At 48.9% G+C, this 15,710-nt stretch overlaps 6 protein-coding genes across 6 annotated transcripts; 1 reads left to right on the top strand and 5 right to left on the bottom strand.

Moving 5' to 3' along the window:
- Positions 1 to 767: 767 nt before the first annotated feature.
- On the bottom strand, positions 768 to 3,705 carry CI109_104069 (uncharacterized protein; the record flags this gene model as incomplete). Its single annotated transcript, XM_032005201.1, has 9 exons — positions 768 to 864; positions 935 to 1,284; positions 1,342 to 2,137; positions 2,187 to 2,292; positions 2,346 to 2,460; positions 2,532 to 2,781; positions 2,850 to 3,125; positions 3,227 to 3,549; positions 3,634 to 3,705. 9 exons carry the CDS (start codon positions 3,703 to 3,705, stop codon positions 768 to 770), a joined length of 2,385 nt encoding a protein of 794 aa, XP_031860435.1.
- A 399-nt stretch (positions 3,706 to 4,104) lies between these two features.
- On the bottom strand, positions 4,105 to 6,380 carry CI109_104068 (uncharacterized protein; the record flags this gene model as incomplete). Its single annotated transcript, XM_032005202.1, has 10 exons — positions 4,105 to 5,090; positions 5,145 to 5,209; positions 5,271 to 5,336; positions 5,401 to 5,553; positions 5,613 to 5,701; positions 5,767 to 5,879; positions 5,943 to 6,024; positions 6,096 to 6,148; positions 6,209 to 6,287; positions 6,366 to 6,380. 10 exons carry the CDS (start codon positions 6,378 to 6,380, stop codon positions 4,105 to 4,107), a joined length of 1,701 nt encoding a protein of 566 aa, XP_031860436.1.
- A 697-nt stretch (positions 6,381 to 7,077) lies between these two features.
- Positions 7,078 to 8,538, bottom strand: CI109_104067 (uncharacterized protein; the record flags this gene model as incomplete). The annotated part of the gene is made up of 7 exons (XM_032005203.1): positions 7,078 to 7,120; positions 7,207 to 7,315; positions 7,391 to 7,568; positions 7,639 to 7,739; positions 7,830 to 8,079; positions 8,184 to 8,252; positions 8,383 to 8,538. The coding sequence occupies 7 exons, from the start codon at positions 8,536 to 8,538 to the stop codon at positions 7,078 to 7,080; spliced, it is 906 nt and encodes a 301-aa protein (XP_031860437.1).
- Positions 8,539 to 8,956: 418 nt separating this feature from the next.
- On the bottom strand, positions 8,957 to 10,638 carry CI109_104066 (uncharacterized protein; the record flags this gene model as incomplete). Its single annotated transcript, XM_032005204.1, has 11 exons — positions 8,957 to 9,042; positions 9,110 to 9,142; positions 9,224 to 9,323; positions 9,393 to 9,532; positions 9,593 to 9,693; positions 9,765 to 10,015; positions 10,073 to 10,161; positions 10,228 to 10,258; positions 10,315 to 10,328; positions 10,388 to 10,553; positions 10,618 to 10,638. 11 exons carry the CDS (start codon positions 10,636 to 10,638, stop codon positions 8,957 to 8,959), a joined length of 1,032 nt encoding a protein of 343 aa, XP_031860438.1.
- A 482-nt stretch (positions 10,639 to 11,120) lies between these two features.
- CI109_104065 (lactoylglutathione lyase) lies at positions 11,121 to 12,004 on the top strand (the record flags this gene model as incomplete). Its single annotated transcript, XM_032005205.1, has 6 exons — positions 11,121 to 11,219; positions 11,343 to 11,383; positions 11,462 to 11,571; positions 11,645 to 11,805; positions 11,872 to 11,899; positions 11,955 to 12,004. The coding sequence occupies 6 exons, from the start codon at positions 11,121 to 11,123 to the stop codon at positions 12,002 to 12,004; spliced, it is 489 nt and encodes a 162-aa protein (XP_031860439.1).
- A 306-nt stretch (positions 12,005 to 12,310) lies between these two features.
- On the bottom strand, positions 12,311 to 15,457 carry CI109_104064 (uncharacterized protein; the record flags this gene model as incomplete). The annotated part of the gene is made up of 15 exons (XM_032005206.1): positions 12,311 to 12,417; positions 12,486 to 12,525; positions 12,589 to 12,896; positions 12,965 to 13,057; positions 13,116 to 13,362; positions 13,431 to 13,519; positions 13,577 to 13,631; positions 13,690 to 13,992; positions 14,050 to 14,152; positions 14,204 to 14,391; positions 14,443 to 14,526; positions 14,584 to 14,686; positions 14,749 to 15,017; positions 15,095 to 15,304; positions 15,365 to 15,457. The coding sequence occupies 15 exons, from the start codon at positions 15,455 to 15,457 to the stop codon at positions 12,311 to 12,313; spliced, it is 2,292 nt and encodes a 763-aa protein (XP_031860440.1).
- Positions 15,458 to 15,710: the final 253 nt, after the last annotated feature.

Raw genomic sequence — 15,710 nt, 5'->3', positions numbered from 1 at the left:
GATCCATCTAGGCGACTCTTCGTTGCGCTATGCCTTCCTCTCCTGATCCTCTTCAGTGCTAATAAGCTCACAGCACACGGTTACATTGGATCTGCCTGCCGATGATGCATAATTGCATGTGGAAGAACTGCCACACCCAGGCATGTTCCAGACGAGGAAAATCACGTTTCATGTCCTTTATCCAATCTCTCCCACATTGAAACTCCTTCACAAAGGACAGTCATGTTCCGTCGTAAAGCAGAGACGATCAGGTCGCCTAGAAGAGCTGTCCAAAGCGACATTACCCCTACACTATCATTTCTCCGCTTTTCGATACGTCCGCTTGATAACCAGACTTCACCATCTACATTCCCGAACTCATTTACAAAATGCCACCCAAGGACAAAACCCAAGACAATGGCAACGAACTCAAAACGCTCTCTTTCCGTGCCGTCGAGAGAGCCCGCTCTAGTTCTCGTCCTCGCAGACGCCTGAACAGATATACTCAGACTACGAATACACAAAGGCCAGTGTGGACCATGGTCAATCCGTCGTACAGTCGCTTGTGAGCGGAGGGATGTCCCAGAGCGCAGTGAATGAGGCCAAGCGGAGACTCGAAGAAAATGAGGAACAGCTCGCGTCCTTCATTCAGGATACACCGTCTCTAGAGGGAAAAGATCGCAAATAGCGCATTCGACGATAAGCAGGAGCGGCTGAAGCGAGGACAGATATGATACAGTGTAGTACATGCATGAGAGTATAACGGGAACAAGGAAAGGCTTTCATCCCTAATGCTTCAGCTTCTTTTGCTTCTCGATCGATGCACGCAATTTGATTTGCTTGTCTCTCAATGAAGCCTTCTTCTTCTGCATGACCTTGTTCGAGCTATCATCACACAAACATACTCATATCAGCATTCGTTCACTTGACACGACGAGATGCAAGGAGTACTCACTGCACGGCCATCATGATAGGCTTATTCCTCGCCTTTTCTCTATTGGTCGAACTGCTCGGCGCATCCTTCTTCTTCTTTCCCTTCATACTTCCAAACTTATCTCTGCCCTCTCTACCCTTCTGAATACTCTCCATCCTCTCTTCCCAAGTCGCCTTTGCCTTCTTCCTGGGACCCAAGATCTCAGCTTCCGTAAGGAATCGATCGGCTTCGTCGTCCGCCACGTGTCGTTTGGAAGCTTCCAAAGCGGCAAGCTTGCGCTTGGCAGCGGAACCACCGCCCGATTCGGCGAGGTCTTTGGCAGCTTTCAGTCGAAGCTCGTTCAAGAGGGCAAAGTCGGCAGGTGTAAGAATCTGTAGTAACACGATGTTAGTTGATGCCATTTGGTTAGAACTCTTCCCACAACTCACCTTCTGTTGGGCCAAGAGAGACAGCTTCTTGGTAGTTTGAGACACTTCCGTCGCAGCCGAAGGAGCCATAGAGACCACCGATTTCGCATCATCCATATCTTCGTCCTCGTCGTCTTTCTCTGCCTTCTTCTTGCCCTTGCTCTTCGCAGACTTCTTCTTGTCGTCCTCGTCATCGGAATCACTCAAAACGATGTCCTCATCTCCATCCGAGGCGACGTCCTCCCATCCGCTTGAACCAGAGCTGGCAGACTCGACATCCCAGTTCTCCCATCCGGCATCATCATCCTCATCAATCTCCATCTCGGCATCGGAATCATCGCTGATACCGCCATTCGCCTCCTTTCGTAGGTTCGCAAAGTGTTCATCGAGAAGTTCCAAGCCTTCGATACCTTCTGCTGCGTCCCTGGAATGTCCATAGGCAAGAACTTGGTTCCCAATGAGACCCATACTGGCAGCCTTGCCTCGCTCTCGCCTCTTGAGTAAACCAGGGTTGACCTCTCTGAAGAGTTGCAAGAGACCACGGGAAGCAGTCACCACACCCTTGTCTTTACTCTTCCTGTAGTCGATCAAGTCGCTCAACAAGTCTTCCTCCATACACCATGGTTGTCGTCGACATACTTCTCGAATCGCATTGAGACCAGCTGCAATGACTTCGGCGCCTACACCAGGGTGCACGAACTCTTGTGCCAATTTGCGTATAACGGGCGTGAGGACGTCGGGAGGTGTGAGGTCGTGGACGGATTGTGCGAGAGACACGAGAATCAGAGTGACTTGCAGTTGGTGGTAGGTGAGGTATCTATGACGATGTCAGTAATGCACTATACGATCGTGTTCACAATACTCACTTGATGATATAACTGTAGAACCCAAGGACACAGAGCTTGTGGACACCCATGACTCGCGAGAGAAGCTGCATGATGAGGATCTTGTGGTCGAGGGAGTATTGCTTGTCTGCGCGTGGTGGATCAGCTATAACTCTTAAACGCGTTCGGACAGCTGCTCACCATGCTTGTGTAAATTGTCATACAACTTTTCACCGAACGTTTGAGGGTCATGCAAAAGCTCCAAAGCTGGGAAGTTGGGCGTGTGACCGATTCCTGCAGCCTTCTTCTTTCCTTTCTATAGACCGACAAAGTCTATTGTCAGCTTCTGTCTACTGGCAAAGCTATTGATGACTCGTACTAGCTCACCTTGTTGGCATCCTTCTTCATCTGAGTCAACATCTTCTCCCTCTTCTTTCCGCTCTTTCCCACTTCCAATCTATGCTCCATGTTCCTCGCCAATTTCCTTGCTGCTCTAACACCTCCACCGTCTTCCTCGTCCGAATCGTCCTCGTCTTCGTTCTCGGATCCGAGGAAGAAGTGTAAAGCGGCAGATTGGACTTTGGTGTTTGGGTGGAAGGCGGCCAACGCGACGATAGACACTGTCTTTGCGTCGTTCCTATCAATTGGAAGTTGAGGGCTTGTCAGTCTGGCTCTCAAATGGTCAGCCAAAACAGTGAAGCTCACCAGACACTCTTCTTCCATAACTCCTTGACCATCATGACAGCCCACATGGCCTCTCCACCCTTCTCCTTGGCTTTGCCTTTACCTTTATCACCGACGACTTCTGCGCCCATACCGCTCTCGACCATACCGAATAGCAAGCTTTGGACCACTCGGTTGAGACGATGGTTCTTGGTCTTGACGTTGGACGTCTTGATGTCGGTAAGGATGGTGTGTCGGATGACGCCTCGGAGGGCTTGTGGGACTTGCGGGAGCAAAGGAAGGAGGATTTGCAGGAGTCTACGTACGCAAAAAAGACAGCATGTCAGCACTCTGTACCGAGAGCAGGCGAGTGATTGCTGAAAGCTGCAAAAAGAAGGCGAGAACCGAGGCGCACTCACTCGATCGAATCGATAATCTCTTTATTCCTCAACATGACCAAATTCTTAACCACCGTTCTTCTCAGATCCCCCTTGACCGTCGTCCCTCCTTCACCACCCAACAACAGCTCCCTCAATTGCTTTGGCAATTCCTTCGTATCTTCCGGATAACATTGTGCTACCTGACTGATGAACGTGATCAAATCGCCAAAGAGCTCGTTCGATTTGTCTGTTGCAGACGAGGAGGTAGTAGCTCCTGCTGAAGAGACTTGGTGTAATCTCAGAAGGGAGAGATAATGGTTGTATTGCGTGAGAAATTCTTCTCTGTATCCCTCGGGATCACGCTATGAGTGAGAAGCAGACTATCAGCACCGCCGCAAAGTGGACAACCACAAAGGCATGATTCCAAATATATAAGTTGGACTCACCTTGATCAGATTTTGAAGTTGAGGGAGGTTGGAAGTGAGGAGTATACCTCTGGACGCTCTTGATTTACCCATCGTGCGTGGTGGGTTATAGTGATGAGATGATGATCACTTGCACCTTGTATAACCAAGTGCAAAATAACTCGATACTGAACAGACTGTTGCTTGTCGCTGAAAATTAATCTACCAAGGCACAGTCACAACTTCCAACCAAATAATAAAAGTGAGCGGCAAAAATAGTCCCGTTGGAAAGCAGCTTAATACAGTTTTAAACCATTTATCCCATCTCTCGGGTCACCTTCGACGCAACAGCGAGATCACAAAGTCAATGCATCACATTCCAACTTGATTCCGACTATGACATTATATACAGTACAAACATACCATGAAACCTTTCACATGGAAGTACAGGCAATCGTCCTCCTATGCCCCTGTCACAAGTTGTCAAGGGCTCTGTCCACTCTGTGTCACCTCTCACGTTTCCCTACTATCAGTTCGACCGCCAGACGATGCCGTTGCTTGTCTATAATCTGGCGGTAAAACGTCAATCTCCTCCGCCTGTCTCTGTCCGTGAGGGATAAAGGGCCCGGCATCCTGTTCTCTTATAGCCTGCGTGCTCGTTGGTGAGGCGGTGATATCACCAAGCAGGTATTCTTGGCCCTGCGGTCGAGAAGGAGAGCCTGCAGCCGAACCTTCAGTCGAAGGGAGAGGGTGAGAATATAACGATCTCAGCCAATCAGGCTTGGAGTTTGTTGGTGGAGACGCTGAAGTCGGGGTAGTATTGGAATGCGAAGTAGTGCTGAGCAGATCTGACATGTTGATTCCCAGTGTCGTTCCCACCGCTGGTGCTTTCGGTCTCGATGTAAGCAGAACAGCATCGCTGTGTCCTGAAGACGACACTGCTGTGCCACTTGTCGAATGCTCTCCTGCATCTTGCGATGACGGGAATCCGTATGACGACTGCACATACGTATCTTGCGGACTAGACGCTGTGTTTGAGAGTGGAGATGGTGAATGGGGTGATAGGAACGGGACCGTCAATTGATCTTGCTCAAGACCGGAAGTCGATATCATCGGCGCAGCTTGCGCGTAGGGTTTCACTTCTTCGCCTGTCAGATCGATTTTACCGGTCTGTCGTCCGTTGTATGGAAGATAACCATCGTCTGTCTTACGAAGTCGTCTTCGGCAAAACCATATAAGGGTAGCGAGGATGGCCAGTCCGCTCACACAGCCTATGACAATGCCCACAATCGCTCCTGTTCCGATAGCGGAGCCTTTTTTCGCTACGCTCGAGCTCAAACCGGTCGCACTGTGTGGTAACGTCGATGTCGAGCTAGTAGAGGCAGGGGAGACGTAAACCTCGGCGAAATCGAAATCAAGCGAATTTCCTGTTGGATTCCCACCCAGGTTGGTGACTGTCATAGTATGCGGACCGTCTTTGAGATTGCTTGCAAGATAAACTATTGCGAAGATGTATCAGTCTTCATCATCCTCGACGATGAGGGTAAACTCACTAGTCGTTCCTGTTTGTAAGGTGGAATATGACCCATTAAAGATGTGTTTCTCTCCGCCGTCGATGCTATCGCCGTGAAAAGTTTTAGTAACCCCGCCCAATACCTGACTATCCATAGTCTGCTCACCTGACAGAGTAATTGCCATGATCAGTGAACACCGATCCGTAGATTTGGACGGCTGTACCGTTGAATCTGCTCGACGATGACCGCCAAATTAGCAACGTACTTCCACCTTTTACGAAGAGTGATTACTTACTGCAGCTGAAATGAATCGCCAATGTGGCTTGTATAATGCGATGTTGTGTTGTAGTAATTTCCAAACTGCGTTCCATTGGTACTCCAACCGGTACCGAAGTATTGAACGTTGGACGCCGTATCGTCATAGGTGACCTTGTGGGCTTGAGCACTCCTGCGTGTGCGTCACAAATTGCCGTCAGGTTTATCCTCATGACGGTAGGCAACACTCACGTCGTTGTTGTGATCGCCACATAGTCGATATCAAACCAAGTGAATCCGTTAATTCCGGTGACAGGCGTCGTTGGAGCATTGCTCAGTGACTGCGTGTTCCAATTCACTTAGCCCTCGAGTAGTCCGTGCTTGTAAGTGCAGACAGAGCACCTACCACCGTATGCTCGGCTGTCCCTGATAGACCGGAAGCAGTATAGAGCGGTTGCTTGAAAGTATTCGTAGCGGCATATCCGTCTTGATAGAGAATATCCCCTCCGTCCATTTGTGCTGCACAAGGAATCGAAGGTCAATATCACCATATCGTCCTTTTGAATGAGAGGAAAGACTTACCAGCATATCGGCCGTGATTCGCTCTTTTAGCGCCATACACCACAATCTTGGTTCCGTTGAACGCCAAAGACACCGAATCGCCCTATCATAGTCGGCAACATCAACCAGCAGGTCAAATCAGCTTCCGACATCGCAGACCTAGGTATCACTCACATCACTGTATGTGGCTGCGAAGGTCGACAAGAAATACTGGTTGAGAAAGTCATCTGAGTAAACTGTGTTAGTAAGTTATTAGCTGTTGGGATCCAGATATATCTGTCACTCACCTCCTGTGTGGTTCGTCACCCACCCTCCGGGTGATGGGCTATGGGAGTAGAATTGGTATACGGGGGATCTGTTGTCGAGCTAGCAAGAACAGTCAGAACTCGTGCACCCCAAAGCCGATTCATGGTTTGATCAGAAGGAGAACGTTAGTCGACATACTGTGACTTCCACCATGATGATACCGTTGATACTCTAGACTATCAAGCGAAGAATTGTGTGTTACAAAAACGTGGAGTTCGTCTTTTTGGCAAACACGTCAAGTTACGATCAAGAATATGACATTGAAAGTAAATTGACTAGCATCAAAATCAGCGACTCCTCATCATCAAACCGGTACCATAGTAATAATGATTAACTTTTAGTTGTGTGATCGAAGGGGCGGGGCCGGATAGCCGCCCTTTTCTTAAGAAGACGAAGTAGAACCAATGTCCGAGGGTCCGAGCGTTGATTCCAAAGGTCAGAGCTCGTGCCACCCCGGTCAACGAGAGGCACCGATTAGGCAAGTCATAGCCCTGTAATACCAAAATCGAGGACGGACTGGGCTAACTTGTTGTCGGCCAGACCGTATGAAACGCAAATGGGGTGTGTATGTGTCGTGCACCGATCTCATTGTGCGCCTCGCGCCCGTAACCCCCCTCCAGACCCCTTTCCCTGTGTATCCTGTTTGTTAATGCCGATGATGCCGGGGCATGTGAACGCAGCCCGAGTCCGCAGGGCCATATGCGGTAGCGACGACTTGTTCGGACGTGATGTGCACAGACCTCCATGCCCAAGCATCGAAGAAAGCCGAAGGAGTTCAGACAACAAATAATGCAGGAAACAGGAGATTACTCCGAACTGGAATTCAGGGTAACAACAATCACATTAAATCCTAAAATAGAACGGGGAAAGGCATCGCTTCAGTCGGCTGTAACCTGTTCAATATAAACGCACATTGATAGGTTGAACATCAGCACGGATGCTATGTATATAGTAGTATTACAATGCAATGCAGACCTACCAATTCTTCTCATCGTATTTCACACCCTTACCACCTTCGATCATGTGGAAAGTGTAGATGATCCTCGTCTTGTCTGATGGATTGGGCGGGGACCTATGCATTACGCTGCCTGGAAGTTTCGAGTAATGGAGATCAGTATCGGAACACACTGGACAGCAGATGGTTGAAGCGAATCTCAACCCACCATGGATCAGCACCAAAGTACCAGGAGAACAAGGAGCTTCTCTCCATCCGTCCATATCATCCCATTTCTCCTCATTTGGCTCGACACCTGGTACGTCGATGAATGTCGTGCCGCCACCAGGAGCACGAACGAAACGGGTAGCTGTCCGAGAGAGCTTGTGCGATCCAGGGAGGAAGGACTGTGGGGTATCATAAGTTCAGAACGGGGACGGTGGTGGCTTTGGATGAAACGATTCATTCGAAACTCACTAAACATCCGTTCTCAGGGGTACATTCTTCCAACGCCACCCAAGCTCCTATAGCGCTTGGAGGGTCGGTGTACAGGAATGTCGAGTCGTTGTGGCAAGGGACTATGTACGGGGAAAAGATATCAGCGGGTCAAACAAGCTTCCCAAGTCCCATGTTCACAGATCCGCCAACGCCAATTAAGTAGAACTCACCTACACCACCTATTCTTGGCTGTTTACAAATGATCATACTCTGCAACACTCTTGGACTCTCTTGCGCTCCCAAACTCTTAGCTACAGATCGTATCTTATCGCTTTCGAGGGTGTGTTTCCTAAATACGGGATTGAGAATGGCGAGCGCGTGACCTATCTTGTTGATTGATTGGGAAGGTGGGACGAGGAGTCTGGACGGTGTATCAGGGGTTGCAGGGGACAAGGAGGTGGGCTCGAGAAAATATCGGATCTGAGTAGGGAAGTGAGTAACAGATCGAGGAGCAGAGCAAACGACACAAGTTGGTAATTCATGGGTCAGCCGATTCGTTGAGCACGATCGTCCCACCAACCCACCTTGTCGCCTGATTCCAAAAAGTACTCGTCACCAACATGTTCACCATCCGCTGCTGTCTTGAACGTTGTCTGTGTAGAGTATGATCAGCTGCTTTGTCAACTACTCATTTACCAGTCCCTCCTTCATGGCCGACTACAGCAGAGGCTGCCTCGACCGCCAGGTCGAGCTGGGAGTGAGTGACGGACACAACATACGTACCATAGGATGACCGTCCACATCAAATTCATCGCACAATCTTTTTGCTTCATCCAACATCTCTTTCGTCTCCTGCTTATCAAAGAAAGAAGGAATGACAAGATATCCGTCTTCTTCCCATTGTTTCTTCTGCGCTTCCGTCAACTGGTGTGTTGTCATCTTGACGACCACGGGAAAGGATCGAGTAATACGCTATTCGGGTCCGAGACTGATCTGGAGTCGATCCTTCTCGAGAATATTTGTCCGTACAGCAATCAGTGATCGTGATGGTGTCTAGGGGTAGTGATAGCAAGCTCGGTAAGGATAGTGAGCATGTATAGTATTTCGATGATAAGATGTTTAACGATTCGACATCCAGCCGGTGAAACCGCAACCGCACCAAATTGAGGTCAAAGTGGAGGTAGTCCACTCTATTCAATTAAGGGGAATCTGCGGGAGATGAAGGACTTGAACACTGATTTGGTCCGTTCTGTGCATGAATGCACGACTCAAGACAAGACCGACATTGTATGTTGCACATCCGAGATAACTCTTTGAATACATGTCACAATACTTCTTCCTAAACACCATTACAACTTTACAACTTGAATCGAGTGTACGGTACTCCCGCCGTCAATCCTCCGTCCACCGGGATAGCCTGGCCGTTGACGTAAGATGATTCGTCTGCAAATCGAAACGCTAGTCAGCTCTGTCCACGCTGCTTGAGCATGCTCGAGTCCAAACAACTCACCAGATGCTAAGAACAGGGCGACTTGCGCTACCTCTGTTCGATATACGAATGACAATCAGCTAATGCAACTTCGGTCCAGACGCGGATGATGTATGACAAAAAATGTGCACTTACCGACGCCCAATCCTTGTCGCAGAGCAGGGTTCAACGATCCCATCTTATCCATCTTACCAGCCTTTTCAGCCAATGTGAACATCCCTCGCGTCATGTCGGTCTGTGCTTCCATCAGTATACCCATAAGTAAGGCCGCATCATCTCCTGACTAATTGGCTACTCTGCTCACCTCGATGAGACCTGGACAGATTGCGTTGACTCGAATATTCTTGCCTGTCAGATCGTATGAGGCCGTTTGCGCCATCGATACCACAGCTGCTTTCGAGGCAGAGTAGGCGATAGGTCCAGCATTGGCCTTGAGACCGGCGACTACGGTAGAAACGACTCGTGAGCCAGGCTTCTCGCTGAGCACGTTTGAGCAAGACTTACTGGACGCGGTGAGGATGATAGATCCTCCTGGTATCGTCTTTCCCTTCTCCGGACACACCTTACCCATAGCTGTCGAAGCATACTTGATCGCAATGAACACGCTAACTCAACCAAGTGATCATCAGCTTGAAGTGTTCCACTTCCAACGGTAAGGTGTTGTCCGCTCACTCACCCTAACGCGTTGATTCGCATAATTTCGTTGAACTCGTCTTCGGCCACCTCGGCCACCGGTCTAATGAGCGCTTTCAGATCTCCTAAAGCTTTCATCATGCCCTTCTCCCCATCATCTTTGATACGAGGACGTAATTGTGATATACCCGCATTGGCGAAAAAGAAATCGAGATGTCCTTCTTCTTCGAGAATCGAAGATATGAGGGTCGAAATGACCTTGTGATCAGCCGCATCGGCTTTGATGAATGTCACCTATGAAATCAGAGTCAACTTCTCCCTCATGTCGTATGAATAAGGGGCTATACCTACCTTTGTAAAAGGGAAGGATTGCTCGAGTGATTTGAGGAAAGCAGGAATAGGTCCTTCGTCGTAGTCGACCAGATAGATGTGCGCGGCCCCTGCACGGTACACAACGATGAGCATGCTTCAGTTCATGTCTCGGTTAGCTAGAAATGACTACCCACCTTCTCTGGCAAAAAGACGTGCTGCCGCCGTCTGCGTTCCAAAACGTTATTAGCGCAGTGCGCCAAGGGACCAGTGGTTACACTCACTCCGATACCCAGTTCTGTCGTACACAGAAACATAAGCTCCGACACCAGAATGTAGACGCGGAACCCTGCTCACCCGGTCCAACACCCGTAATCACCCCGACTCTGCCTTTCAGTCTCCCCGCACCATCAGTCGCCTTTGCTCGAGTTTTCACCCCGTTCAGCACGTCTTTGCGTACTCTGGCGATCTCATCTTTGTCTGATACTTGATCGAGCGCCTTGACTCCTGATGCGGCGGGTGGCTATGAAGAAGAAACCATTAGTTCTTCTACACGACAAAGGGGAAGTAACGAGCTGTGTATTCACAGGATGTTGTGATTTTGCCATTGTAAACTCGACTCTGGGCGGAGATCCAACTTTGTTACAATCTTCTTTTCGTCTTCACACGGGAGCGAGACGGATCAGCGACAGTGTCAATTATATGTGTTGCTAACAGGACAAGTTGAGGTAACCTCAGCAAGGTGCTAGCTACTGCATTGATGTCCCATGTTGTCCTCTTCTTCCTCCCCCACCTCGGTTATCAGCTCAACCGGGACGAACACGGACACGGCGACCGATCACAATGAGGGGAGCAAATAAATTCTACCTACATAGGTTCACGGTCAGACCTCCACCTCCACTCCATTGCATGCATGTGCTAGAAACAACTGCAGACACACTTCCGACGTCATTCGCGTGAGCCGTATCGACTATCTATCCACTCATCTTCATCTCAATCTTCAATGTTCTCCTCCGTACTTCGTAAATCGTTAATTCAAACACCTCTTCGACAGAACTTAAGAAGAACATTCGCAACCACAACCGCAAAGATGTCAGACCCCTCTACATACAAGTTCAACCATACCATGTTCAGGATCAAGGATCCTAAAGTGTCGATCGAGTTCTACGAGAAAGTTTTGGGTATGGAGGTGAGTCCCGGACGTCCCTCCCTGTCTCTACTTTGTCTCCAGATATCATTTGGCTCTTATGATTCAGAGTAGAGAAGAAGAGAGAGCTGACCTTGTTGTGGTCTTGTACTTGCACTCGCATAGAAATTCAAAGAATCTGCAGGAAGTGATTTCACAAACTTTTTGTGGGTTTCCAATCCCTCCAGCTGCTGCCTCTCGTATATCCTTGAGTCACGAGCTGATATCAACTCCCAATTTTCCAGCCTTGCATTCCCTTCTGGCTTCGGGGGATCGAACCTCTCAGACGATGAAAAGGCTGCCAAGATGTTCAACAGAGAAGGTATCCTTGAATTGTGTCACAACCACGGTACAGGTACGTGACTAAGCTCTGGAGTCGTGCGACGGGGTAGGATAGGATCAGTACTGATTCTTGTATTGTCTCGCAGAGTCCGACTCAAACTTCAAGGGCTATGCATCGGGTAACGAAGAGCCAGGACGAGGATTCGGTCATATCGCAATTACTGTCGATGATCTCGATGCCGCTTGTAAGCGATTCGACGACTTGGGTGTCAAGTTCAAGAAGAGGCCAGAGGAAGGAAGGATGAGGGTGAGTCGCTGTCAGCAATGGATCGTTTGTCATTTGACCAATACTGACATCCTGCGGAATCATTAGCATATCGCTTTCATCTACGACCCTGATGGTACGTTGACAATTCATGTTTCCTGATATGGTACATCCACTAATAGCCACTGTAGGATACTGGATCGAGATCCTCGCCAACAACCGTGATGTGGCACACAAGTAAGGAAGTGTGTATGGGCGACATCGAGGTGAACAGCATGGGAGTTGGGTTATGTATACTTTGGGATACAGGCGGCATGGTTGGCATTGGTGGGATCATCGGTGTACGAGGGACATGGGCGCGTGATAGTATAATGGAGCAGCTGTCAAGCGATGCAATGAAGTCACAAAGTCGAAACAGAGAACCATTGATACTGGACAGGCTGATGAGGTAACCAAAATCGTGATAACCAATACAGTACTTTCTATCAAGGTTATTACAACAATTGACGTATGCTCCATGCTGGAGATTCTGTCCCCGCTTTGCCAATCACTTCTTCTTTGTCTTCTTGGCCGCACCGTCGCCTTCCTTCTCAAGATACTCTGACAGGACTCCGATCATATCCGCTTTTTTGGTCTTGCCCGTGAGAGATATTTCTGCGAACATAGCGGTCAGCCAAACGTTCAAACTCCCTCAACTTAACGATCTTTGGATTAGAACTCACTATGGAATCTTGCCCAATCTCTCAACTCTTGGACTTTCAACTGTAACCAGATCGCCTGTATGAGCGGCCTTCTCGTGTGTATCGTCTTTCAGACTTAACATACCTTTTCCAGAGTACCCATCTTCCACATACCTCTCACATCTCTCAAATCCTCCTCTTCCAAATCTCCCGCCGGATCGTCATCCCCACCTCCTCCCCTCGCAGTCCTCTTCTTGCCTCCAGTCAAACGCTCTTCCGCTCTATCATCATCTTCAATGGCTCTGTTCCACTCTCTCATAAAGTCCCCGGCGGCGCGGTGCATACCGTGATGTTTCGGATAAGTTCGATCGAGTTCTTGAGCTTCGGGAGATGAAGGATCGAAGTCTTCTTCAAAGGCGAGAGCCTGAAGCTGAGCATAATGGTATGCAAGCGCTATGGGAGAGCTCTATCAGCTCCACTGTACATCCGACCATAGAAGTGCGGGGTTCAGATCGACATACCAGGGTTTGGATACGCCTCTGAACGATAAAAGCCTGCTTTGATTCTCAATCTCTTCACCACGTTCGACATCAACTTTGCTTGCTCTTCGGTCGCTGTTAAGAGTATAGACGTGTTAGCGTCAATGCCAATAGGAAACCCCAAAACACTCACCAAGCAAGTTATCCGTCATGTTCTTCGGCGGTCTCCTGATATCATCCCTGAATGGCAAGATGATAATGTGGAATCCAGGCGGATGATCTTGCCCACCCTCTTTGTTAAATGTTTCTTCCTGAGGTATGAGCACACCAAATTCTGGCGCAGTGTTTGTCCGGAATCGACAAAGAGCGAGAGGATGTTTGTTCAGTTTGAGGCATGATTTGAGTAGGGCCGCAAATGTCCGAGTGGAGCCAGTAATCTCCTGCAACAGTATGAACAAGAGTGTCAGGGCCAATACGCTACTAGCTAGGAAGCCTCATGGCAACCCACACTCTCGTTAGGATAGATGAAGTAAGAGTGCTTGAGGTTCTCGTCAACCTCGAGATGATTTGGACCTTGAAAGCCGAGTATTTTGATCTCTGTTAAGCGCTTATTAGTCGCTCTCTCTCGTTAAATGCGACTGACATATCACTCACGAGGCGGCAGTCCCATCGATTTAAATTGGGCTACTTCATCCGGGTTGAATTGCAACTGCGGGCATCAAGAGTCAGCTTCGAGTAGCGATGTGAGATTTGTCTGCGACACTCACCCTAGTCCTTGCCACCACCTTTGGCTTCTCTCCGGGTTCTTCTTTTCCCTTACCTTTGCCCTTACCATTCACCTGACTCTGCTGAGGCATCTCGACATCCTCTTCCTCCTCATCTTCTCCTTCTTCTTCTCTCTGCCGTCTCTCGTTGTCAAGTCGTACAATCTCATCCGCATACATCTGTTGTTCTGCCTGATGCTCGGTCGACTCCCACCAATTTGGTTCGATGACGTTTTTCACGGTGCTTTCGTTGCCAAATTGATATGCTTGACCAATTTCAGTGTCTTTGAGGACAGCACCGGTTTCCTTGAAATAGAGGTCATGTAAGTCACGCTCATTTTTTCGATAATGGGAGGCACCTACAGCCGAGGTGTACTCCGTCTTAATCTGAACTTCTTCAACCGTTTGACCTCTCATTCTGACCAGTTTGGGCTGTCCTTTTCCTTGTGCGGAGATCATGGCATACCTACAAGAACATCATCAGCCCTGCCGTCAAGCTCGATCGTGAGGAACTCACCCGCTGACACCAATCTCGATATCTCCGTCCTTACCGCCAAATCTCAGCGGTATGCTAAACTGAACCCTCTTTGGTGCGTGTCGAATCACCAGGTCGTTCATGACTTCTGCCAGTTCCTCCAGACCATCCACCTCTGAGGCCTTCTCCTCTTTCGACACATTGTCGTCCGCTTCTCTATCCAGGATATCCTGTCGAGAACTGTTTCAGCGTCGATACAACTCGTAAATGCTGGTGCTCACATTCCAGTACAGGGAGGCGTCGAAACGATGATCAGGACGATCGATAAAGTATGTGTTGATCGTGATACCATAGGTCAAAAGATCCTAGCGAGTAGTTCTCCGTAGTCAGCGACATGCCATGCGAACGTTACCGCAACTCACTCCGTAAACTGTACGTGCAGGTGCTCGATTATGCGAACTTCCAGGAGGTTGATCGTTGTCCGTCACTAGGAAGACACGCTTGTTTCCTGCCAATTTGGTCCCACTTTACGTTCGAAAGCATCAGCTACTTGCAAGATGAAAACAACTGATCGTATGACCACTCACGCATCTCTGAAAAGGAAGTTGCAAGTGACCAACACATCTGCAATGTTCAACTCTTCCTTCTTACTACAACTCGGAAATGTTTCTCCAAACACTTCCGGCTGAGTGGTTTCGACATCTTCGTCGGGTTCTTGATTGTCATATTGGTCCTTTGCAACTTCCATCAACTTCACGATCCGTTTGATCTCTTCTGCGTTGATGGTGCGTAAGGATTGGTAGACGTGCGTCCCGGGTTTGTAGTTCCCAGTACTGGAAGAAGGTGTCTTGCTTGGCTGTGAATCACGCACATTCCTATCAATACAAGGATACAACTTTGAGACAAGAAGTGCTAAGGGGAGAATGAGCTCACATCGACGTTCCATAAGAGCACACCGACACTATCCGCTGGCCCTGTGATGACCTTGCTTCTCTGTATTTTGACCACCGCTTCCAAAGCCTGATGTAATGCGCTCTTCCCACGTATGATCCCTTCCGGCGTCTCCACATCCGGAAAAGGAGTCTGCATCGACGCGGACGCATCGATACAGAACAAGATATGGTCTCGAGAGGCGTACGCGTACTGTAATCAATTGATTAAACGATCAGTCATGTCGAATTCAAGAAAAGGGAGAGGACATACCTCGGAGGTGTCCACAATGTCGTCGTCGTCTGCGTTTTCGAAGCTATCCCATGATGGGATATCTCGCGACTTGTCGCCATAGTATGACGACATGTTGTGGTGGTCTGTGACAGCTTGAAATGCAGAAGAAAGACGAAGATATGCTTCTGATACAGCGACTATTACCCACTCGATACATGTCAACAGAGGCTCTGGCAGGTGCCCCGCAGCGTCAGATCCAGTCAACTTGGTATGACGTGGCATTGACGACGTGCTCAGTTGGTTCCCGCATTGTGATAACGGTTCGATAACTCCTTTGTGACTGCTCCTAACCCTTCACCCGGTGATTTGGGTAACCCGGAACGTC

The sequence above is a fragment of the Kwoniella shandongensis genome, chromosome 7 (assembly GCF_008629635.2).
Source record: "Kwoniella shandongensis chromosome 7, complete sequence".
Classification (NCBI taxonomy): Eukaryota; Fungi; Basidiomycota; class Tremellomycetes; order Tremellales; family Cryptococcaceae; genus Kwoniella; species Kwoniella shandongensis.
The sequence above is the reverse complement of the archived record's forward strand: the minus strand, read 5'-3'. Positions and strand labels throughout refer to the sequence as shown.